This window comes from Sinocyclocheilus rhinocerous, unplaced genomic scaffold (assembly GCF_001515625.1).
Source record: "Sinocyclocheilus rhinocerous isolate Xijiao unplaced genomic scaffold, SAMN03320098_v1.1 scaffold873, whole genome shotgun sequence".
In the NCBI taxonomy this organism is placed as follows: Eukaryota; Metazoa; Chordata; class Actinopteri; order Cypriniformes; family Cyprinidae; genus Sinocyclocheilus; species Sinocyclocheilus rhinocerous.
Window position 1 is genome coordinate 70,836 of NW_015655580.1, and position 25,294 is coordinate 96,129.

Genomic DNA, 25,294 nt, shown 5'->3' on the forward strand with positions numbered 1-25,294 from the left:
ACATTACTGTGCGATCTAATCCTTGTTTAATATTGACCAAGCACCATTTAATTCAAATGTCCACTTAATCTTTAATATTTGGCCATTTCTTTAGGACAGAAATGCTATAGCCACTGTAATTAAAAGAACATGTGGACATCAAAATGTGTAAACTCAGAGTGAGGGTTTGAGCTTTTATTTAGAAACCGCGATGTATTCTCCTGTGTTTACTTAGATTTATAAATGATTTACCTTACAAATCTGATGAAATGGCGCACGTTGCGTTCCCAGATGAACGTTATAATAAACCCAAACTCACAACAACATGCAGAGATGGACTTTGAGACACTCCACACGTGTAAATGATAACAGTTCCTGTGGAACTACTGTGAACGGAGCCGCTGTGTCAGGCAAGGCAAGGCGCATCTCAAACAAGCCTAATGTGTTTTATGGATTCTCGTCCGTGAAATGCGCCTCTTCCGGTATTTTGCCGGTTAGTCGACGCCAGCAAAATGAAGTCGAGGATTTTTAAAAATCGAATAGTCTAATAAAATCGACGAATCACGACAGCCCTACATGACACATGTATCTAAAAGGTATCATGAACTTCCTTTTGTTTTTTTTATTTTGTCTCTGTTCTCATTATAAGGTCCACTCATAATATTATCAAGATTTTTATGTAAGAAAGCATCATAATTTAGGAGTAATAGGCTATTTTCTGTCCTCTTTTAACCCCCCTCATCAGAACGCTCTGTTTGTTGATTGTAGACTCTGAAGTAAACACCCACTGCTATGATTGGCTAACAGTTGTGTATGTTTGACAGCCTACATCCTTCACAGATGGATGCTGCTATGATTTAGGTTAAAGGTGACATATCATGAAAATCTGACTTTTCCAGGTTTTAAGTGCTATAATCAGGTCCCCAGTGCATCTACCAACCAAGGAAAGGTGAAAAAAGATTAACCCAGTAACTTTGTCTTGGGAAGCTTTTTTTCTGCAAGCGTCTGAGAAAACGAGCGCATCTGATTTCGCTCCCTAGGTGGCGTGGCAAAGGGATCTCATTATAATATTACCGCCCCTTAATCTGTAAGTTTACACCCATGGCGCCGTCATTGTGTTTTTGCAAGTGACAATGGTGTACCAGCTCTAATGCCATGGCGAAAGTTTGAGCAAAATATTGTAAAAAGGGGCATAATATATCTCCTTTAATAACACATAAATACTCAGTACATATCAAATGATCTGTAATAACAGACAAAGCAACAGTGATCACTTAATGAAAACAGTTACTCACACTTGTGTGGTTCGACATTACGGACGGATCCAATATAGTCGACACAGCATCATATTCTAGTTTCAAACTTTCTGAAAATCCTGCATCGAATTGCGCCTTGTTTGTAAATGAATCAATGATAAAATGAAGTAAACAAAGGACCAAGTTCTTACTGATGCAGTCTGGAACTTCATTAAAAATAAAGTTCATCAAAAAGTTTATTGTTTGGTTTCTGCATAGGTCTGCGTTTGCCGCTCTTGTCATTTACCTACTACGCGTGCAAATCGGTGGGCGGGGCTAAACAGGCAGCGATGTAGAACTAGATCTTCTTCTGCGGAGGTGGTGCTTAGCCACACTATTACATCATAATGTGGCACATTTTGACGTTCTTCAATATAAGCCATTTTCAGACTAACAAGAAAGTTTTGAGTTCTGAAACGTACAGAATGTTTTTATAATACAATGACCTCTTACATATCGAAAGATCAAGGGAATTTTAATTCCTCAGTTCATGACCCCTTTAATCCTTTTGTGAATCTTTTTGTGCAAAAACAAAACAGTGAAAAGAGAAATTATACTTTTCTAATGCAATTCTTCTCTTTACTACTTCTTACTTTCATCTTTATTCTAGTCCACTTCTCTGAACACTCTTAAAATGTTGCTTTTTGTATTCCTTCTTTGTAATAAATTAACAAATGTAAATGTAATTTCATTTCACACAAATCAGAGAAGAGGACAAAAAAAAAAACACAATGGCTTGCCAGAAACCACAGACTCTAAGATCAGGTGGTAAACCAGGAAATAAAATATAAAACAAAAATAATGCTCTTTAAGGACATTTGCAGACTGGTAGGTTCACATACATGTTAAAATTAAATAAGAATACTGTTGTTCATGTTGCTAATGAGGATGTTCATTGTATTTCAGCTTAAATGGTGATGGGTGAAAAGATGCCAGATTTATCACAGGATTGGGCTATCTGTTTAAAAAATATATTGTAGTTGTTCTCATGAAAGTGCTAGAGTTTTAATTTATTACATTTAGTCATTTAGCAGATTCATTTCTTCTTGCAGTACTGCTAAAAAGCTGGTTATTACACCAATTACACCATTTTCACCTCTATATAGCAGTGACAACTTAAAAACAGCATCTTAATACCAGGTGGAAACAGAGCAATGTTATAGAAATAAAAAATTGTGTGAATTGCTTTTGTGTTTTCAAAGGAAGGTATTTCAGTTTCCATGGCAGACTGAAACATTTGCCCACTGGGACCACATGGCTTATCAAGTTTTTTTTTTTTTTTTTATAATTATAAATGTGTGAACAAGAATAAACATCAGAAAACAATTGTGTTTTCAGTCATGGCATCTGTGTGTGTGCAATACTATGTACGTCTGTCAGCATATGGCAATTTTACTTGGCAGTGTTTTCTGCTAACCTGAAGCTTTTCTGTTCATAGAAGCTTTTTACATTTGCATTTGTTGTTTTGACAGGTACTTTCCTACCAGAGTGACAAGAAAATTCATATATTTTGTGACTCACTCATACAGATAGACTTTCCTTATTCCGTTGGCTTAAATTGACTAGATCTAGTGTGCCTTAATGAAGAGCCTAAATTTTACGTAAATAAAGTCAGAGGAGCGCTGTTTTCTTTTGAAAAACACTACCGTAGTTATTATAGCAGACACAGTCACATGTTTCTAACCATTATCTCTGCTTTCTGGTTTCCAGGTTAACAGAGAAGAGCATAAATCCATCTATTGCCCCATTTGAGTTTCTCCGAATGATTTACAATCTAACTGCACTACATATCAGCAATGCAGGAGGCCAGAACTGTAAGTCAATGTTTATGTATGTATGTGTGTGTTACACAACTGTATAAGGAAAAGAAATGCACTGAAATGAGACAGAAATGCAGTCATTAAAGACTAAAAGAAATTGATTTAAAATGGCAAGGGAACATGCATTTCCATACTTGGCAGTATGGACTGTACTGTAATCAGCCATTGATTAGTAGTCTAGTGGAGCCTGTAACTTTGGTCATGCCCCCCAGTTCGTTCCTGGCCTGTGATTGTGTTTAGTGATTGCCTTTCATTGTGGCATGATTTCTGTGCTCATTGAGATATATGCAGTGATGTAACACTGTACTTGCCAGTTGGAAAGTGTCACACACTGGAATACAGCTGAATGGATTATAGGTGTGAATGTTTCCCATTCTGGCATGAATTCAATGTTTTATTTCTTTAATTGTAAATCACCATATGTTGTTTTTCCTTTAACAGATTATTTTTTTTACATTAAAAACAATAATGTAATGATGATTTAGCTTTTATTCTGGAAAATGAATTAAACTTATGTAGCTAACCAAACGCAATATCATAAGTATATTGAACATTACTACTGGGACAAAATACAATAGAACCTATTTAATCAGTGATGCTGTCTACACTGGATGCCGCGCAGCATGACACGACAAATCCCCGACAGTAAACTGATGCCTCGATACTGTGTACTGACACAAAGTTCAAATGGTTTTTAATGATCTCTTAGACTTTTGCTGTTGCGGCGCGGCGGTGTAGACACGGTGTAACAGAATTTTCTTTCATTAAAAATAAATATCTATTTCTATAAAATGCTCCTACAATTAGCTTCTAAGGGCACTTAATTTAAATAATTATAATTATATTTATTATTGCTGTTGTTAAGAATATATCTATTTAAATGGATTCAAATAAAGTGCCTCTACAGCACTTATTAAAGGGGTGGTTGATTGTGATTTCACTTTTTTAACTTTAGTTAGTGTGTAATGTTGCTGTTTGAACATAAACAATATCTGCAAAGTTACGACGCTGAAAGTTCAATGCAAAAGGAGATATCGTCTTTTAAAATTATGGCAGGTTAATGCCTACAAAAACGGCTCGTAGGGACTACAACAAGCTTCTTCCTGGGTTCGTGACGTCACAAACCCAGAAGTTTACATAAACCCCGTCCCCAGGAACATGCAACAAAGGGGGCGAGGCCATGTTGCGCTGCTATAGAAAAAAGGAAGAGTTGTTGCCATGCCGTCAAAATTAGGGGTGCACGAAAAAATCTATTCATATATATGAATCGCGATTCTGTCTTCTAATGATTCTGATGGATTCACAAGTTTCAAAATCAATGTTCTAAAGCAGCGATTCTTAATCCTGTTCCTCACGCCCCCCTGCTCTGCTCTGCATGCTCTCTCTCTCTCTCTCTCTCTCTCTCTCTCGTTCAGCTCATCAGCTCAGCTCCAACAATGAACTGTTCCAATTATACACTTTATGTGTATAGACAGACAGATATTTTTCACATAGCTACGAGAAGCGTTAAACATGGACGTGCACGTGGTTGCCGTGGTAGCTAGCAATACTTGCTGGCAAACACTTCTTACTGTTACAAAAGGAACAATTACTTTACAAAAATGCTACAACGCAATCATGTATTCTGCTTTATTAAAGCTTTAATCAGAAAAAAAAGTATATTAGAAGTAGGGCTGTGCAAAAAATCGAATGCGATTTTCATGCGCATCTCGTCAGTAAAGCCGTTTCTGGTGATTAATAGTAAATCTCCAGCACGTGCTTTCAGATGGAGCGGCATTTACTACACAGAACCATAGATCACTGACAAGCTACACAAAATCACATTCAAAATCGCAGGCGATTCAAATTTGATCTGTGTACAGTCTCCCTCTATCACTATTTATGAGGCAGTATGGATCCCTGAGAGAAACAAAGACCCACTCACCTTCATCATGTTCCACCTCTCCCCACTCAGCCCTTATTGATTAATTCATTCCTTGTTCATTTATTCATATGGTGATCAAAGATTCTATCGGCTTGCACCCAGTGGTCCTGATGTCTGTCTGTGTAAGCAAAGGTGAGAGAAAGGCAGAGGGGAGCTTTAGCAGGCAGGCTAGCTAAGCTACATCGTGAGGGCAATTACAAGTGGACGGGACCCTGTGATTTCACATTCATTGTAGATTCATGGTGGAATGCTCTTTCCAAATCCATCAGAACTGCTGAATCCTGCTGGGAAAAAAAAAGAAGAAGAAGAAAACGTTTGAATAGGCACTTGACTTTTCTTAGTCAGCACATGATGTTTCTTACTCTTAAAAAAAAAACTTGTTTTTCTGTCACACAGCATCTTACATATATTTACTGTTATGCCATTTCTTTGCACCCCAAGGATTGATTGATTGATTGATTATTTATTTATTTGTTTGTTTGTTTGCACTACTGTTCAACAGTTTTTTTTATATATTTTTTAAAAGACTCAACAATACCACAAAACATTAATATTGTGAAATATTAGTTTAAAATAACTGTTTTCTATTATAATATATGTTCATGTAATTTATTCCTGTGATGGTGAAACTTAATTTTTAGCATCATTACTCCAGTCTTCAGTGTCACATGATCCTTCAGAAATAAATATTCTAATTCAAATTGTTCTAATATCTAATGTGCTCAAACATTTTTTTAAGTGATAAATATTATTATTATCAATATTGAAAACAGTTGTGCTGCTTAATATTTCTGTGGAAATCCTGATACATTTTTAAGGATCCTTTAATGAATAGATGGTTCAAAAGAAAACCTTTTATTTGAAATTTTTTTGTAACATATATATGTGACCCTGGACCACAAAACCAGTCTTAAGTCGCTGGGGTATATTTGTAGCAATAGCCAAAAATACATTGTATGGGTCAAAATTATAGATTTTTCTTTTATGACAAAAATCATTAGGATATTAAGTAAAGATCATGTTCCATGAAAATGTTTTGCAAATTTCCTACTGTAAATATATTAAAACGTAATTTTTGATTAGTAATATGCATTGCTAAGAACTTCAATTGGACAACTTTAAAGGCGATTTTCTCAATTTTTTTATTTTTTTGCACCCTCAGATTCCAGATTTTCAAATAGTTTTATCTCGGCCAAATATCTTTACTGTCACTTTTATTGATTTAATGTGTTTTTGCCGAATAAATTGATTAATTTCTTTTTTAAAAATCATACTGGTCTCAAACAAACTCAGAATTAAACTGTAGTGTATTTATTTATTTATTGTATAATTTATAAGTATGTTGTACAATTATTATAAGTGATATATCTTTTCTTGTTTACAGACACCTCCCAGCTCTCCAGGGTAAGCCTTGAATCTTCAGTCCGGACAAACTACAATATAGTTCCATATGCTTCATGGGTGGAAGAGTGTACTTGTCCTAAAGGATTCACTGGGCAGTTCTGTGAACACTGTGCTCCTGGATTCACCAGGGAAACCCCTGATGGTGGACCCTTCTCCCCTTGTGTACCTTGCAACTGCAATCAACATGAGTCCTGCCATCCTGAGACAGGTTGGGAGTGTGTTTGTTTGTTTGTTTGTTTGCATGCAGTCTCGACTTTTTAATGCAGGGTGTCATCCGGTGATACAACATATACTGCTTCTCCACCATAGTAATGTTTATTTTTCCATATAGATACACTAATCTTCAAAATTTTTAGAGACACCAATACATTGTTTTTGTTTGAGAGAAAATTACACTTGTTCACTAAAGATTCGATACAACCATGCATTTCTAATCATTAATCATGCAAGTGTCAGATGTGGCTTTTTCTTTGGGCTCTTTCGAAAGGCCAGCAGCATCTCAGCATCTTCTCTTGACTACTGCAAATAAAGCTGGTGTTTAGCGTGTGCTGTTAAATGAAGCTTCCAGCTAAGCATCAGTGAGGGGTCTCTTTCTCAAACTGCAGACTCTTATGTGCTCCTCATTTTGTTGTGAATCTGGGCTGTCCACTTCTCTCCCCTGTGCTGGTTAGATACGGTTTGCTTTGTTCTTTTGTTCTTGTGTACAGAATAGCCTTCGTCTCTCAAAAGAACAATAGAATGACTGGAAGAATGTGTTTGTGTTGGGCCATTTATAAAACCAAAATTTCAAAAGTGACATTGTACAGTGACTTGAAAGAAATGCAAGTATATTCACTACTTTAACAACTGATAGAGACTTGGCACTGCCATTTCCACAGTTCATTAAGCAGCACAACCATTTTCAACTGTGCTAATAATAAGAAAAGTCTCTTGAATACCAAATCAGCACATTAGAAGGATTTCTTAAGGATTATATAGCACATGGTTTTCTTAGTAGAATGGAGTAATGGCTGCTGAAAATGTGGCTTTGCAATCATAGCATATTTTAAAAGCAATTCACTCCTGGGATGGCAAAGCTGTTTTTAGTGTTTTTTAGTGTAATATGATCAGAATCATCTAAATGTTTATTTGGTTTTCAGGAAACATTTCATATTATTATCAGTGTTGTTCTGTGGTGTTTAATATTTAGTACCTTTTTAAAGATGTTTTGATGAATAGAGAGCTCAAATGAACAGCATTTATTTGAAATAGAAATCGTTTGTTTATAATTATATTATAAAAGTCTTTCCTGCCACTTTTGATAAATTTAATGCATCCTTGGTAAATAAAAGTATTAATTTATTTCCAACAATCAAAAAAAAAAAAACTGACCCCCAGACTTTTGAGTGGTAGATATAATTTTTGAATTATAATTTTTTTTAAAACGTATACATTTAAATTTATAAAATTATTATAGAATTATAAAAAATATATTTTAATAATTATTATAAATATATATATAATTATTTTAAACTGTATACAAGTTTTTGAATTTATTTTTACTAATTAAGAGCTACATTGGTGAACAGAAAGATGAATTTCTTTCAAACAAATTCTTCAGTGTTTCCAAACTTTTAAAAAGTGGTGTAGTAAACCTACAAGTACAGTTACTGTTTCTTCTAGATTAAAAGAAGCCTCTATCAAAAAGCCCATTTGCTCTTTTATCTAAAAGATAGAAGTTCTATTTCTACAGCTGCCATATTGAATGCTGCAATTTCTCCATTTATCTACAAGTGGTCTGCTTATACTGTTTCTGACTGTAGGCTTCCAAATACATTTTTATACCTCCAGCAAAATCACTCAAATGTTCCTCTCACAACCCTCTTCTTGTTCCTGTCATTTACTGAGCTGTTTTTACTTGTTCCTCTCTCGCTTTTTCATTCCTCCTCTTGTTCTTTCCGTGACCCCATTAGCAGCTAGAATGGCTGGCTGTCTTTCTGTACAGGGTAGATAGAGTTCACACTCGCTCCTCTCTCCTCTATTAGACCTGCAAGCCAGCCAGGGGCTAATTAATTGTAATGTCGATTGCACAACAAAGTGTTTGTTTGTATTCGTCTACTTTCAGCGACGACTCCTGGCGTGGATTTGAGTGCTCGTCCTCCCCTCTTTCTCTCTCTCGCCCGCTCTGACTGTCTCTCTTTCACACTGATGAGTAATTTCACTCTTTTAATATGCGACAAATTAAACCTCCATCGTTCTTATTATGAGCGTAATGTGTGATTAGTTTGGTACAAGTCTTTAACATTACAAATTAATGTCAGACATGACTTTATCTACCACTCGGGGTAGGCAAAAGGACAAATGAGAGCAAGCGATTCGCATGTATGCGAGAAAGAGGGAGGGGATGGAAGGAAGGAAGAAGGAAAGAGGGAATCAAAGCAAAAGGAGCTCGGGGGGGGGGCAAAGATCAAATGAATGTATGCACAGGAAATCTTCACCTCCCCGGAGAAAAGGAGGAGCCCGTTCCTTTTATTTATTTATGAATCTGTTTAACTTCAAAGCAGATTTCGCCTAAGTCACAGCGGGCGCTGTTCATTGCCATTTAGCTGCTTAAATATTTTCCAGGTTCGTAAATAGAACAGGAAGGAAGAAGGAAAGAGGGAATCAAAACAAAAGGAGAGCACGGGGGGGGGGCAAAGATCAAATGAATGTATGCACAGGAAATCTTCACCTCCCCGGAGAAAAGGAGGAGCCCGTTCCTTTTATTTATTTATGAATCTGTTTAACTTCAAAGCAGATTTCGCCTAAGTCACAGCGGGCGCTGTTCATTGCCATTTAGCTGCTTAAATATTTTCCAGGTTCGTAAATAGAACTAGGCCTGCAAGGTCCCTGCTGGAAACCAGCATGCTTTTCATTAGCATATGCATACGTCACTCTTCATTTTTCTCCGCACCAAAAACCAAAGTGTGTTTTAATCTCGTTTCGCATTCTTAAGCGTAATTATGTTTTGTTAGTCCTTTGATGAGCATTAATTCAATCTCATTTCCTCTTCAGGAAGGGTTTGTGCACTGACGGGCCACACCCCTTTGATTTATTATTTCCGAACAAGAGGGTGTTTCTCACGGTAATGTAAAATGGTTGTATTTGGCTGTTAATTGGTTATTAGTCTTGTCACTCAGCACAGGTGTTGTTTGTTTGGTCAGAGATAAGAGAGGAGGGAAGCTCACCTCTCCGGGCTGGATCCAGTAGTGCTTCGTAATTGTGATTTATTTAAAGTCTGCCTGTTCGTGTCATTCCTATTTTCCTGCAAGCAATACAACAGATTGGAAAAAGTTAATATTTGCAGCGGAAAAATGGAACGGTGGCACAGTGTTGTGCTGAAGGGCTAATGAAGTCAAGCATATGTCCTTCGGATGCACATATATTTTGTGTGCGGGTGTGTTTTCTGGTCTCTTTCTTGAGTACTTTTCCCAAGCATGTTAATTTAAGGGATCCCATCCATAAAATTAGGCTGAGAGGGCTTGTATTTGTCTTGGAAGAATCAGGGAAAGAACAGAGAGAGAAGCAGAAAAAGAGAGGTTTGCTGAGAATTTGGGTTTTCATATAAATGTATTTACATTAACTGCTAGTCACAGAAGGTGCGAGAGCTTTCATATCTCATCTTGCGCCATTGTGTCATTTTCATTCTCTCTTCCTCTCACTTTCTTTCTCTCCCCACACTTTGCAAAAGTGATGTGCATTCGATTTGGATCAGTAAATATAGCAAAAACAATGAATAATTTTATAGCGAATAACAGCACATAAAAATAACATTCATCTGCTTAGGATGTTTGTCTGTAATATTAACTTAATTAAAACAAGCAAATAAAGAAGAAAACAGCACAAGCTTGCCTAAACAGAACTGAATGGTCACCTAAAACTTAAATATATTCTCACATTCTTGTATTACATGAGGTCCTGTGTTCACATGGGTTTTAAAATGTGTTTTATAAGGGTGACTCATACATTTAAAAGGCTGTTTTTTCTGTATGTTCTATTCTGATTTTTCTCGCTGTTCCTACCATCATCATTGTTCCTACAGTGAAGCCGGCCTTATAAAGGAGGTGAAAAAGATAATGAAAGGAGAAGGGAAAATACATGGAAGATGTTCTGTAGTGAGAAAAGACATCTGTCTGTCTTTGTCATAGATGATCGGCTGTCTATTTTTCAGAGTTGTGAGAACATCTTCAATTCAAAGACTGAATGAAAAGACTTAGCTTTCAATCTTCGTAGTTTCACTTTTAGAAGTGAATATCAGGGCATCGGTGAGTAAAATCATTCTGAAGCTTCAGATGTCCGTTTGCCAATACACCTTGTGCGTGGTACAGAATACAATAATTATTCACTTATTAAAAATTCATTTTCATTTTATTTCTAGACTGCTACATATTCCTTAGTTTTCGAGGCTCCCCAAGGCTGTCTATATTTGTTTTAAAATACAGTAAAAACAGTAATATTGTGAAATGTATTTAAAATAGCTCTTTTATTTTAATATATTTTAAAATGTAATTTATTCCTGTAATGGCAAAGCCAAATTTTCAGAGGTCATTACTCCAGTCTTCAGCATCACATGATCCCTCAGAAATGATTCTAATATGCTGATTTACTGCTCTAGAAACATTCCTTATTATAATAGAATAAAATCATTTCTTTGAAGAAGAAATTCAAAAGTTCGACCCCAGACTTTTGAACAATAGTCTATACTCAGAAATGCTGTGCTATACATAACAGCAGAAGGTAATAAAAGCATAAATAAAGACACATACAAACTCTTAAATAAATCTTTTTGCTGTAATTGATTTCAAAGATTTATTCTTTCTGATGCCATTGCAACATAAAAAGTGTTTGGCTAACCATCTGGAGCCTCATAAATGAAAATGCTACAGTCTAATTAGCTATTTAATGTAGACCAAACTGTAATGAATATTCTAACAAGCTCAACCGCCTTATGACGGATGTAGTCTGGCAGCTACCTGAGGTCAAGAGCGCCCTTTTCCCAAAGGACAGCTGCAGGGATGGGTCCTTTTCATGCCTCTGTTTTTGGAAAGAGAGGGACGTCTTTATTTTACTCTCATTCTTTCACCCCTCTCAAAGAGTCAGGAAGGGCCCATGTGGAGGTGCTGACATTTAGCCACCCTAAAGCAGTGAATAATTCAAAAAGAGAAAAGGTACAAATGTCAGGCGCTAGGAATAAACTTGCCTGAAGAGATGCGCGGTTTCGAGTAAAGACATTGATATGATAATCCCAGCAGACCTCTGACCGTGGATATCGTACTGTTTTGCATAGCACTGATGAGTCTGTGAATATTTAGGATTCTGATTTAAATACAAAACGAACCCGGCCTTTTTTGTGACCATTAGTTGGACAGCATGTAAAATTAACTTGATTAATCTTGATTGATTAGCCATTAAATATAAATCAGACTCTGTGAGAGACTCTGTCAGTCGTCAAGCAGTTTGAGGGAATAAGGAGACTTTTGTTTCAGAGGAGACTTTGTTTCAGAATGCAAATGAACAGAACTTCCATGCCAGCAGCTTTTGATCTGCACACAGGGAAGTGGTTGTTTCTCTGTGTGTGTGTGTGTGTGTGTGTGTGTGTGGCATCTGCCAGTCAATAGCTGCCACATCTGTCTCATATTACCATAAGGGCAACTTTAACATCCGCCGAGGCCAACAGACAGATGGTAGCCAGCATTTCTTTTACACTCAAACAGAATTAAATGTAACCTCTCTCACCTTCCCATTCTCCCTTCTATCTGTCTCTTTCTACCTTTGTGACCAGGTGTAACTGGCTGTTCATGCTGAAAAACGTCCTGAGATTAATCATTTCAGCTGGATTGCACACATTCTCATCACCGGTTGCAATGCTGACAGAAATGTCATCCGTCATCTTCAAGCCCTCAGTTATGATTTAAATGAATCTGGTCCAAATGTTCTATGTCACCTGTTGCCTTTGGATTGCAACATTACTGGGGCAGTGAAGTGAAATGGAATGGGTCACCGACAAAATATGTAATGTTGTCTCACTTCATGACCTTGAATTTAGTGTTTGAGAACCCATACATTTTGTTCACTCAAAAATGAATATAGTCATTTTTCACCCTCATGTCCTCTCTTACATAAAACCATAAAAAAGACATAATCCTTTCCACGCAGTTACAATAAATGGAGAATAAAGCTTTCAAATTGCAAAAAGCCCCCGAAAATGTGATCCATGTGGCTTCTGTACTGTATTCTATGTCTTCTGATGCCATAAAAAGACCAAAATTGGCTTTGTTTTGCTGTATTTTAAGGTATAGCAGAGTGTTCAAAACGTTTTTGCTCTGCATTATGTGGTGTTGCTGTGAGTCCTCTGTTTTGTTGTGTAAGAGAGTGGTATCGATCTTTGTGAGAGTTGAGGTTTGTCTTGGTGAAGTGATATATGGGGCGGTGGTTCTTTTAGTAAGACTTTTAGAGTTAAATTTGTTTCCTCCAGGTCAGACCGACACAGACACATATGTCTGCGCATACACACTGTGTTTCCAGACCTCCCAAAGACTGAAAATAAAATTCAGCAGAACAAATAAACAGAGGAAGTGGAACACGGCCGAATCCAGCTGCTTATAAAATCAGACAAAAAAAACAAAAACCCAGACGCCCCTACAGTCTTTTCTTAAAAGACTCCAGACTTCTTTATGAACTAAGGTGCTTTTCATTTGAAGTTATCACACTGGTTCCCGTTATTGATCTCTCTGTCCATCTGTCTGTTCCTCTCAATCTCTTGCTTGCTTTCTCTTTCTTTCTCTGCCTCTGATTTGGATCTATTAACGCTGGTCACAATCTTCGAAATCACAGTCTTCCAAACTAGAGATAGTACTCTGGTTTTTAAGGAAGCATCATGTCTTCCTGGATAGTGGTGGGGACTGAATATGTGCTATATTTTTATGCTTTATTCACAAATATAACAATAACATTATTCTTTGTTATATTTGTTGAAGTGTGTTTTCCAGTTACATTATTGTCTGTTATCAGCTATACAATACAATAAAAAATTACAACTAATTATTTCATAAATAATTAAAATAATTTCCATATCAGTGCATTCTTACCCCTACCCAATACTTTTCTCTCTCTTTCTTTTTATTCTCTCAGGCACTCAGCTATCTCTCTCAGTGAAACCTTATTAAATCTATTAGTGTTAACCTTGCAAATTCTCTCGGTGGCATTTAGTGCATTTGAGGGACAGCAGGAGTGTGAAGTCTTTGTAATGTTAAGGACGTGATTATCTGATTGATAGGTGTGAATTAGCCATCACACAGAGCTCCACACGACCTCACTGACAAACAGGCTGAGTTGTTTTTCATCATCAACTTGTACTGTGTAGTGCTTATGTGCTTTTATCCAACCCATCTGAATATCTTAATCGGTTTATTAGCTTCAGTTTCTGAAGGCATCTTTACCATAGATTGGTTATTTTAGGGACTTGATTTCTTTAACGTTATAGTTTTATTATTGATTTCTTTCTTTTTGTTGTTACGCTAGTGATTTGTCTCTAAACTGTCTCAATAGGGAATGTCAGCACTAAAGCTAATATACAATTCAGTAGTTTTAGAGGTTTTCACTGAAATGCATGTTAGAATGTTAGAGTGCGTGTTATTTATGCTATTATTTTCTTGGATCTTTCTGAATACTTGTCCTTCATGAAGCTGCTTTACTATTCATCTCATGTGCTGTACGTAGGCTATATCATAGATACACAGGTCAGGAAACATGTTTTTTTTTTTAACCATGAATGTGCTTATGTATTATATATCAAAGTCGAAGGTCAGGAATTGACTCCCATAATGCTGTTTTTCCCTCCTATAGCAGCTTTGCCTAATAATCTGAGATAGAAAGACACATCTAGAGATTTTATGTTCTTATTGGTAAAGAGAATAAATTACCTTTGAATTAAGTTCTCACCACTGAATCAGAAATAATCGATGAGGTTTTGAAGACAGATGCATTTGAACAGTCTGATAGCTTCGAGCTGTGTAGTTACCGACTAGTCAGTTACATCACATACTTTCTCTCATTTCCACTCACACGTTTAATATAATACTATATTGCCATCTGCTGTTTCAGATGGGTAATGCACTTTTTCAACTTAAAGGGGTCCTATTATGCTCTTTTACAAAGTGTACTAGAACATGCTCTCATGCTTGGTGGTTCGAAAAACGCATTATTTGTCACATAATTTACATTATTAAAATACCTCTGTCCCCATCCTGGCACAAACGGCTCGATTAGTTCCGGCTTTGATGAAGGTCCGCCTTCCGAAAAACAAAATGTGTTGTGATTGGTTAGCTGTCCCAGTGCGTTGTGATTGGAGAACAGCTTAGACGGTGTTTCAGTACTGCCCCGCCCCTTGCTCCGTCTTTCAACAAAATTCTAGATCTTTTTTATGCCCAAACATACACACTACACACTGACTAAAATTATAAAAGTGAAAAAGCATAATAGGACCCCTTTAAACACAGATGAGGGGTGCGTGTCTATAGGTATACACACATACACTTCAAAAATTATAAACCGCTTGTTTCATTTTATATACGTATATATTATAGTATTTGTTTAGTATGTGCAAACATTTCTATTTATTTTTTTATTTATGTAATGTACATTCTTCCTTACGTATTTTGTAGTAGCATATATCTCTGCTTGTTTTTAATTTCTGTGAAATGAAACTTTCAGGGCATGTGGGAATCCAAATGGAGCCCAGCGATTTTCCCAATGGCATATTGTAGCCTGTGTTTTTGTGCCGATGATGGTCTGAACTGATGAGTTGACACGTGATTGCTCACACCCTGGTGTTTCTGCACTGAACCAGAAAGCAATTTGAGTATGTTTGCTTTTGTAGAAACTCATATTGTATTCATGGAGCTGTAATACTGAGTTTCAGTGAGTGAGGTTCAATGAATCTGATGATTGTCTTAGACCGTCTGACTTCATGTATGTCTCCAAAATCATTTCTTGTCACAATATATGCACTTTAAATAAAAAAATAACAGTCATATTTTTAGGGCTGGGTAAAAATATAGATTTCTCGATTTTAATCGATTCTTATTTTTACGAAACTATATTGATTCTTAAATCCCAAGAATCGATTAGTCTAGCATGTTTTCAGTTAATGAAAGGAACACTGAAGTGCACCTCTTATCCAAAATTCGCAATAAGCTTTGTGCTTTGTTACTTTTGATATGAAACAAACTCTCCTATTTCAAATTCTGTCCATTTTATTACAATATTCAAACAATAAACGCCGTTTTGGCGCTGTTTAATGTGGAGTGACAGATCGCTGTAGCCAGACCCAGATTAAGAACACATAGGGCCCTGGGGCAATAGCAAACCCAAGGGCCCCCCTTCATAGTAGCCTATCTTGGTGCCACAACGTTTTCTACCACAGGAATAATTCGTTTTTGTTTTGTTTTGTTTTTTTACATCAAATTTCCATCACACAGAGATACAATGAATATGCAAACTAAATATTCCAGGCTACAGCACATTAAAAGAATAGGCTAAATACAATAACACCAGATATATGAAGCCAAATCAGGTTTCCAGAAGCAGCAACAACTTTTGAGCAATTGTGACACCCTTGAGGAGTTTACGTTAAATAGTTTTATTATTAGAAGGTCTTCTTTTTGGCCCTAGAAGAGGAGAATCATCAGGGCTGGATTGGTGCTAAAATTCCACCCATCTGGCCCACACAGTCCCCCATAAATGTTTTGCTGGGGTTAGGGCAATTGGAATAAACAAATTATTTATTAATAAATAGCGGACGAAAAACAAATTATATTTTTGAATTCTTAAAATGCATTTAACAATATTATTATTCCATTATATTGCAGGCTCTTGATTATTGAATTCATATTTTTCTGCAGTTAAAGTTAGAACTATTAAATTCTCTTTTGTAGTTGCCCTATAATGAAAACTAATTCTTGAATCCAGAGTTAACTGTACAGTATTACTAAACCTTTATAAAAGTGACTTATTGCCTTTTATTTGACCCAATATTTGATAGGCAATAAGTATAGCCTATAACAATTTTCGTGACAGTAATAATAAATATCATTAATGCCATATTTCTACAGTGTCAGTAACTGCATGTTAAATAACCTAGGTGTGGTGCTGTGCGGATTAAATTGCTTAATGTAGCTTCACCACAGAGACTTTACTGTTCACATATAAGTGTCGTGTGTCGAATTCAAATGGGCAAGCGCTGCTTATTATCACTTCACAAAGTGTCGAGCTACAGTCGTTGTCAGCGCTGTGCGGGCGCGAGACACCGGTCCGGTGTGGTCCAGCTGTTCTCTTGCGCTGCGCGGTTTAATCAGGTAGTGCCGTTTCATCACTTGGCTTTCGGTGTTTGTTTCCCATGCGCTACAGTAAAGCCGAGGTGATTAAAAGATACACGCAACTCTAGTGTAAACGAGTACAAAGACAAATTTATCACTCATATCTTTTGGACTGAAATAGCGCAGACACATATATTTGGGAGCGTGGTGGGATTTCGGCAATCGGCACACCGGGAAAAGCTCGGGTGCTCCCAGTGGCCAGTCAATTCTAGGTCTACTTTTCTTTTCCTCCACAGCCAATCACGTCAGGCCCCCTCAATCCGCGGGCCCCGGGGCTTCAGCCCCACCTAGCCCTTATGTTAATCCGGCCCTGGCTGTAGCGCCTCAGTTCAAGAGAAGCGACAACGCGAAACGCACCTGAACTGATCTCTTTCGCTTCAATACCGGCTACAGCGTGAAATAAACATGAATGAACATCCGATGGTATGTTAAAAGAAAGAGTACAACTTAAGTTACCGAAGTCCATATCCTGTCTCATGTAATCGCTCAATTATTGTTTCAACCGCGCAAGACGTCAGTTTGCAAACAATACAGTGTCACATTTACCTCAGAAAAAAAAACATTCTGTGACCAAAAACTCCTTAGTCAGCTAGAAAAATTAACTCTAGAGAGGAGCATTTTGCTGAATATATGCACCATATAACATAATTTTTACTGTAGCCTACTTCAGTATTTATGCTTGAATAAATCCGTCAAGATTTTATGACAGCAATGTTCACTTCAATGTTTATATTTCAAAAAACGAATTGGAGTAGAAATATAATTATGTAATTTAAGTTTAAAGTTAATATTATAACTTCAATATTATAAAAACTTCAATGAGTGTAATTTAAGTGTTTGTATACAAATCAGTTATTTGTAACCTTCAGTATTATAATAATGTAGTACCATCCGACTCTCATGTATATTTTACAGCATTAGTTGAGGGATTTTTTTTCCTTGAGAAAATTTGCCATGAACTGCACTTGATATATACAAAATAGGCCTAATCGATATTCAATTGAATCGAATCATGAAATTTGTGACAAAACCCAGCCTTAATATTTTTGTTCTTGTGCATGTTGTATATCCTTTGTGTGTGTGTGTGTGTGTGTGTGTGTGTGTGTTTTATTGCAGGTGTGTGTGACTGCAGAGACTTCACCACAGGTCGTTATTGTGAGCTTTGTGAAGATGGTTACTATGGCAATGCACTGACTGGCAGCCCAGGCGTCTGCTTACCTTGTCCTTGTCCAGATCACACCACCTGTGCCCAGGTGCCAAAGATGGGGGACGTGGTTTGTACCAACTGTCCAACAGGCCTAAGGGGTCAGTTTCAGTCAGTTCGTGTGCTATTTACATAATTCAGCTCAGCTCAGTTCAGCATTAATATGCAAACAGATTAGTAGTTAAAATACATTATGCACTCACTGTAAATAAATATACATTTAGCCATTTAGCAGACGCTTGCATCCGAAGCACAAACACAAAAGGTGATAATAAATAGAAAGTAGATTGTGTTAATGGATTTCAATGGATTCTCAGGTGTACGGTGTGAATTATGTGAAGATGGTTTCTATGGCAACCCTTTGGGTTGGGGAGGCAAAGTGCAACCGTGTGTGAGGTGCGAGTGTAATGGGAACGTGGATCCCAATGCAGTGGGTGTGTGTGATCACATGACTGGACGCTGTCTGAAATGCCTGGGACATACGACTGGGGACCATTGTGAAAAATGCAGATCAGGTTACTACGGCAACGCTTTGGCCAATGAACTCAATCCAGAGCGAAAGTGCAAACGTGAGTATCATTTAAAACATGAATGTGGCACAAAATGAAGACATTTGGTTGTTGATTTCGGGGGGAAAAGGGTATGTAGTCACCTACTTTATCCTCCTAAGCACAGTAAAATTTTAAATCACCTACATTGTGGAAACCTACCAAAAGAAAATGGCTTAATATACTGCAGATATGTAAATGCAAATGAGTAAGAGACAGAAAATATCATTAGCTGAGTATAAAAACAATAGAAGTCAGTGGAAAGGCATTGATGCTTTGAGACTTCAAAACTTTGATTAAATTGTTTTTGAGAAGCTTGGCAACATTAAGCATTTTGTCCTTGTTCGAGATCTTGCTTTTTTGCATGCCTCATTAGAATGTAGACATTAAAAAACATTTTGTGCGTGAGCTATACATCATTTGCTATCATGTGGGTGAGAAGATTTTTTGTGAAATTCTTTGTAACTCAGGAAACTTAACATTCTGGGTATTTTGCATTGTGAATTTATAAATTTCTGTTTCTCAGCTTGTGCCTGTAACGTGGCTGGGACATCAGGATCACCGAATGACTGCCACCCGGATACAGGAAAATGTGTTTGCCTGAGTCATGTGACAGGGAGAGACTGTGGACAGTGCGAAACTGGCTATTTCAATCTGCAGCCAGGCTTGGGCTGCGAGATGTAAGATCTGTCAGTATGTCTGTCAGTCTATCAGCCTATAAACTAAACTGCATAAATTCTATACGCTTTTTTTCTGTTCTATAGGTGTAACTGCAACCCCATTGGCTCTTCTTCTTCAGCATGTCATCCAATCACAGGACAGTGCATGTGTCGAACAGGTGTAGAGGGGCTGTCGTGTGACACTTGTCGAATGGGATTCTTTGGTTTCTCCTCTAGAGGCTGCAGAGGTATTGAAATCAATAATCAGAACCAGACACTGGACATGTGTGCTTGACATGGACAAGTCAGATTTGCCCTGAAACTAAGATTGATTTGCATCTTTATAAATTTTAATGTTTTATATTTATTTTACTTATGGAACTTTCCAGTTTTTTTAATTATTAACAAATTAAAAAATAAAACTATTTAATAAACAAATTATAGTTGTCAGCTGTCAATGTTACTCTGTTAACCAATGTATTTTACTGTGAATTCAGCTAAATAAACTCCAGGGAGTATTATAACACAATTGAAATAATTTTTTTAAGGTATACATTTTAATACATATTTAAGGGATAGTTCACCCAAAAAATTAACATTTTGTCATTAACTACTCACCTTCATGTCGTTCCAAACCTGTAAGACTTTCATTGATCTTCGATCATATATGATCGTGGTTTTGCGCAGCTTGTCGGTGAACAACTGCTCTGTGTAGTAAATGCTGCTTCATGTGAAAGCACGCACGTGATGGAGATTTACCGCTGATTACAGAAGCGGCTTTACTGACAAGATGCGCATTAAATATTGCATGCGATTTATTGTGCAGTCCTAACCACGTTTAAGGCGCAGAAACGTAGTAAAGACATCATTAAAATAATAAATGTGGTTCAACCGTAATGTTATGAAGCTACGAGAATAATTTTTGTGTGCAAAGAAAACAAAAATAACAACTTTATTCAACAATTTCTTCTCTTCCGTGTCAGGTTTACACGACGTACCGAGTACCAACGTACAGAGTACCACAACGCATGTGTGTGCATTCCTCTCTTTTCAAACAAGCCGCAGCGCATCCAGGTTCTACGTCGGAATGCCAGCTTCTGCGTCAGCAGCACCACACACATGCATCATGGTACTCTGGTGAATGGTGTGGACTGACACGGAAGAGAATAATTGTTGATAAAGTCCTTATTTTTGTTTTCTTGGCACGCAAAAAGTATTCTCGTAGCTTCATAAAATTATGGTTGAACCCCTGATGTCACATGGACTATTTTAATGATGTCCTTACTACCTTTTTGGGCCTTGAATGTGGTACTTCCGTTGCTGTCTAGGGTCAGAAAGCTTTTGGATTTTATAAAAAATATCTTAATTTGTGTTTCGAAGATCAATGAAAGTCTTACGGGTTTGGAATGACATGAAGGGGAGTAATTAATGATTTATCGTTATTGGTTCATTTTTGGTGAACTATCCCTTTAACATTATACATAATTTTGTCCATTGTGTCTTTCACGTACCTGTTTCAAGTGTTGGAGAGTCATTGTTTCTCTTTGTCAATCTCCCACCTATAGCATGTAATTGTGACCTCATGGGCTCGACCTTGATGCAGTGCCATGACAATGGGACGTGTTCTTGTCGCCATGGGTTTGTTGGATATAAGTGTGACAAGTGTGAATTGAACTACTACCAGAACCGCCTGACCCACCAATGTGAGGAGTGTCCTCTGTGCTACAGTCTCATCAGAGACCAGGTGGGCCTTCCTCAGTTCATGAGAGAGAGAGAGATGATGATGAAGCATGATAAATTATCTTTTGATGTAATGGTTGCTCAGCAAATTAAAAGGTTCACAATTACGTGTTATCTCACCCACTCACTAATCTCCTTTGCTCAGATGCTGTAGGTCTCCCTGACCTACATCTTCCTGGTTTTTCATAATGAGCATGAATATGTGGTAATGCAAGGCTGGTTTTAGCTATGGCCTTTAAATGATAGTGCAAAACTCAGTGGGGTTTTGTTAATGACTTTTTTCACATTGTTATGTGTACAGGCCAGTAAACTGAAGGCCAGACTGCAGGAGTTGGAGATGCTGCTCAGCAGCTATGACTGCAATAGATACAGTCGGCATTATCGTGGGCGCCAGCAGCACAGACACCAACATAACGGCCTGGACAATCACATTCAGAAGGACCAAGTTGAAGACTATCTGCCCAATGCTCTGGAGGACCTCATAGCTATTCAAGGTGAAAAGTCTTTAACCTCCTCACTCCCAAGATAAGAGAATTCACAAACCAGCTGTTTTTGGTAAACACATATTAAATGGCAAAGTACCTGGGGTGACTATCTAATATTATACAATAATATATAATATTACAATATATTTTATAATACAATACATAATACTGTATAGTATATAATATTCAATGTCCAGCACATTTACTATGTTTACTACATGGAAGGCAGATTAATTAGATAAAATATTAATAAAATAATGAATAATGTCCTTTAAAATCCTAATTAGTCATTTTTTACATTAAAGCACCATTACATAGTTAGTAGTAAGTAACACAATGTAAATAAGAAGCATTTAATGTGTAATTAGAGGTGCTTATGTAGTTATTTATATATTGTTGTCATTGCAATATGTGCTATATGGACACTGTCATAAAACTATTACACCAAATATCTAGTTTTCACTTGAAAATGTTCTATGAAAAGTAAATGTCTAACATTTTTAAATGTAACATTTTATCACAAAATATTTTCTATCAGTGCCATCCTGCTGACCAAAAAATCAGTTGTAGAAACAACCAGAAATTGGACTAACAACATAACTGTAATAACATACAATACTTTAAAAAAGTTTGTATAGTATATATATATATTTTTAAAGAAATTAATAGTTTTATTCAGCAAGGCCTCATTGATTTGATAAAAAATGACAGTAAAGACTTACTTTAAAAGTTTCTGCAAAAATATTACGCAGCTCAGCTGTTTTCAGCAATGATTATAATAATAGGATATGTTTCTTGCGAACCAAATCAGCATATTAGAATGATTTTTGAAGGATCATGTGACTTTAAAGACTGGAGTAATGGCTCCTGAAAATTCAGCTTTAATATTGACATAATATTGAAAATTCAGGAATATTGACATTTTAAAATATATTCAAATCGATTTTAAATTGTAATGACATTTTACAGTATTACTGATTTTACTGTTTTATAAGGCTGTATAATTGCAGCCTTGGTGAGCATGAAAGTCTTATTTCAAAAAAACTTTTGAAGGGTATTATATGCTAAGAAAAAAAATGTATTTAGTATGGTTTGTACAGTCGCTTTTCAATTTATCACAGTTTATTTAAGACAAATGTAGAACATATTGTACCTCCATTCAGCTTTGTTGTTTCTGCCAGTGACAGTCGTTTTGTTGGAAACTCCCTACTGATGCAACACTGATGTTCCTCCTTTGATGCAGAGGCTCGCGAGGCCTTCATTAAGCAGTTCTCACAGCTGGAAACATCTGCCCAGACCATACAGCTGCAGCTGCGTAGCATTGCATCGGCACTGAACTGCAACTTAACAGACAGCGGAGAAGTTACAGAGGAAGAAAATACTCTGAAGGGTGAAAATGAGTGTCAAGAGCTTGGTGACACATTATCCGCTGCTCTGAAAATGCAAGACCAGCTTCAGAAGATGACTCTTGACCTTAACGGCATGGTGAGTCTGCACAGATCAATTAAATGAATGTCTAATCCGTCTGGCCAGAGAACTTGTCTTAATGGAGGCTTTTGTGTCTCTCTGCTTCTCTTCAAACATCTTATTCTCAGGTCATCCCATCTGTAATCCCTAAAGAACCAAACAAATGGAACGCCATAGTGAATGAGTCTGAGGTGCTAGTGAAAAGGTTAGCAGAAATACTGAATTTACTACAAATGTCAATTCGAGTTTTAGATGTTTATAATGTTTTCTTTTAACAGTCACACAGACGTGGCAGCTCATATAGAGCAGATAGCTGAAGATGCCTTTAAAATGGCTAACAGAACCTATTCACAGCTGATAACTTTACTAGAAGACAACTCCACAGAGTCATATGTACAGGATCTCACAGAGAAGTGAGTTACATTATGTTTGTGTCTGTATTCATCAAGCACATTTTGGGGTTCCCTGGGTATTGGTCTTTAATAACTCATTTTAAATGCCACTGTCTATCTATTTTTGTCTCAAAGGCTGGAGGAGATGCAGCAGTTGAAGGAGAATCTGATGCTTGAGGTTAATGAGACTTTAGTGACACACATGTCACTTCAGAGGCACAACTCCGAGATAGCTGCTGTTTTAGAGAACATCACCTCTTCACTATCTGAACTACGCAGAACGGATGGCAATTTCACCCTCACAGCGCAGGAGTCCAATATAACGTCTTTCTCACAGATGCATAATCAAACAAATGTCACAGCAACCCAGGATCCTGAAATCACAGAGGTTTGTTCATGCATTATGAATGGACATCGTGGTGCTACTATTGATGTCTCAATACACTAATTATTGTTCAACATGCATGTATTTTAATCTTATTAACTAAAATCTTATACGTCTAGAGTTGATTTACGGAAAATTATAAATTATTTTATAGTTAAAATTACTATGCTTAGTTGTCATCAGTTGACTTATTCCGCAACATGACAAACAGAAATAATTTTCAGAAGCTTTCATAAACATTATTTTATGGTCCAGCCATATGTCTTGTAAGCAAAGCTATATACTAAGAAGCATTTCTAATTGAACTGTCATACTTTTAAAGGGATAGTGCACCCAAAAGAAAATTCTGTTATTAATTACTCACCCTCACGTAGGGGTGTGTGATATATATCGTCTGCGATAATATCGTAATTGTTGTTTTAACGATGTGCGATTTGGCATTATTGAGTATTTTGCAAAAACAAAACAAAACACCTAGGGATTGCACGCATACATTACGTGATGAAGTCTAGTGGGTTACACAGTGCACATGTGCATTTCGAGTGCGTTCTTTCACTGCATGATTCAGTCTGTTAAAATGCATTAAGAGTGATCACAAAATTCAAAATATGGGAGCAGAAAATGTATATGTTTCGGTTATAATGATTCGGTTCAGTCGCTATGACTCACTTATTAACAGTGACTTGCTGCCATCTACTGGTGGTTTTAATTTCACATTTAAAGGGGTCATATGATGCGATTTCATTTTTTCCTTTCTCTTTGGAGTGTTACAAGCTCTTGGTGCATAAAGAAGATCTGTAAAGTTGTAAAGACTAAAGTCTCAAATCCAAAGAGATATTCTTTATAAAAGTTAAGAGTCAGCCACACCTACCTAAAACGGCTCGTTCGAACACGCCCCCACATATCTACCTCACTATGCGGGAAGATTTGCATAACGCCGCCCAAATGTTCACGCAAAGAAAGAAGGCGTAACTTTTATTCTCGCTGTAGTATTGATGCCGCCATGTCGAGACGCTGTGTGTTTCGTTGTGAAAGCGAAACTACTTTATTTGGTCTTCCAAAAGAGGACGATATCCACTTCGTCATGCCTAGAGCTGATCTGTACTGGTCGCTGAGGAAATACATCAACTTAGTGCTGTGGATCGCCAGCACATTTTATGGAGGACTGTTTACTGATCCAGGGAGAGTAACGTTAGACTAAAATGCCAGCAGTTCTGACTCACGTAAGTACGTTTTCTTTTATCATTTGCCACTGATGATTCAAACGCGAGTTTTGGGCAGTAAACTTGTTGTTTGTCATTTCCCTGATCACAAATGCAGACAGGGTTTTATGTTTACGCGACGCGATGCAATGCAACGCGTAAAAAGACAGTATAAGTCATTATAATCAGTAATTATGTCCCCACTGGATGCAACAAATGCCTCGTTTGTAATGGGTTTTAATGTTTATGCCTCGTCGCTCCGGCTGGACACGGCATCAACAGTATGGTGAGGGGCGTAACATTTCCGTCTCACGCTTGAGGTATTCGGCCAATCACAACGCACTGGATAGCTGGCCAATCAGAGCACACCTCGCTTTTCAGAACGATGAGCTTTGT

At 37.0% G+C, this 25,294-nt stretch overlaps 1 protein-coding gene across 1 annotated transcript in view; it reads left to right on the forward strand.

The window, feature by feature from the left end:
- The window catches only part of LOC107718641 (laminin subunit gamma-3-like), a 98,920-nt gene that overhangs the window by 65,649 nt on the left and 7,977 nt on the right, over positions 1-25,294 (forward strand). Inside the window, exons 11-22 of the mRNA XM_016525813.1 lie at positions 2,985-3,088; positions 6,403-6,630; positions 17,933-18,121; positions 18,338-18,589; positions 19,095-19,248; positions 19,333-19,475; positions 20,793-20,971; positions 21,269-21,461; positions 22,696-22,937; positions 23,048-23,124; positions 23,198-23,332; positions 23,447-23,699. Of these exons, the coding sequence (XP_016381299.1) occupies positions 2,985-3,088; positions 6,403-6,630; positions 17,933-18,121; positions 18,338-18,589; positions 19,095-19,248; positions 19,333-19,475; positions 20,793-20,971; positions 21,269-21,461; positions 22,696-22,937; positions 23,048-23,124; positions 23,198-23,332; positions 23,447-23,699 (2,149 nt within the window). The remainder of the gene's footprint in view (positions 1-2,984; positions 3,089-6,402; positions 6,631-17,932; positions 18,122-18,337; positions 18,590-19,094; positions 19,249-19,332; positions 19,476-20,792; positions 20,972-21,268; positions 21,462-22,695; positions 22,938-23,047; positions 23,125-23,197; positions 23,333-23,446; positions 23,700-25,294) is intronic.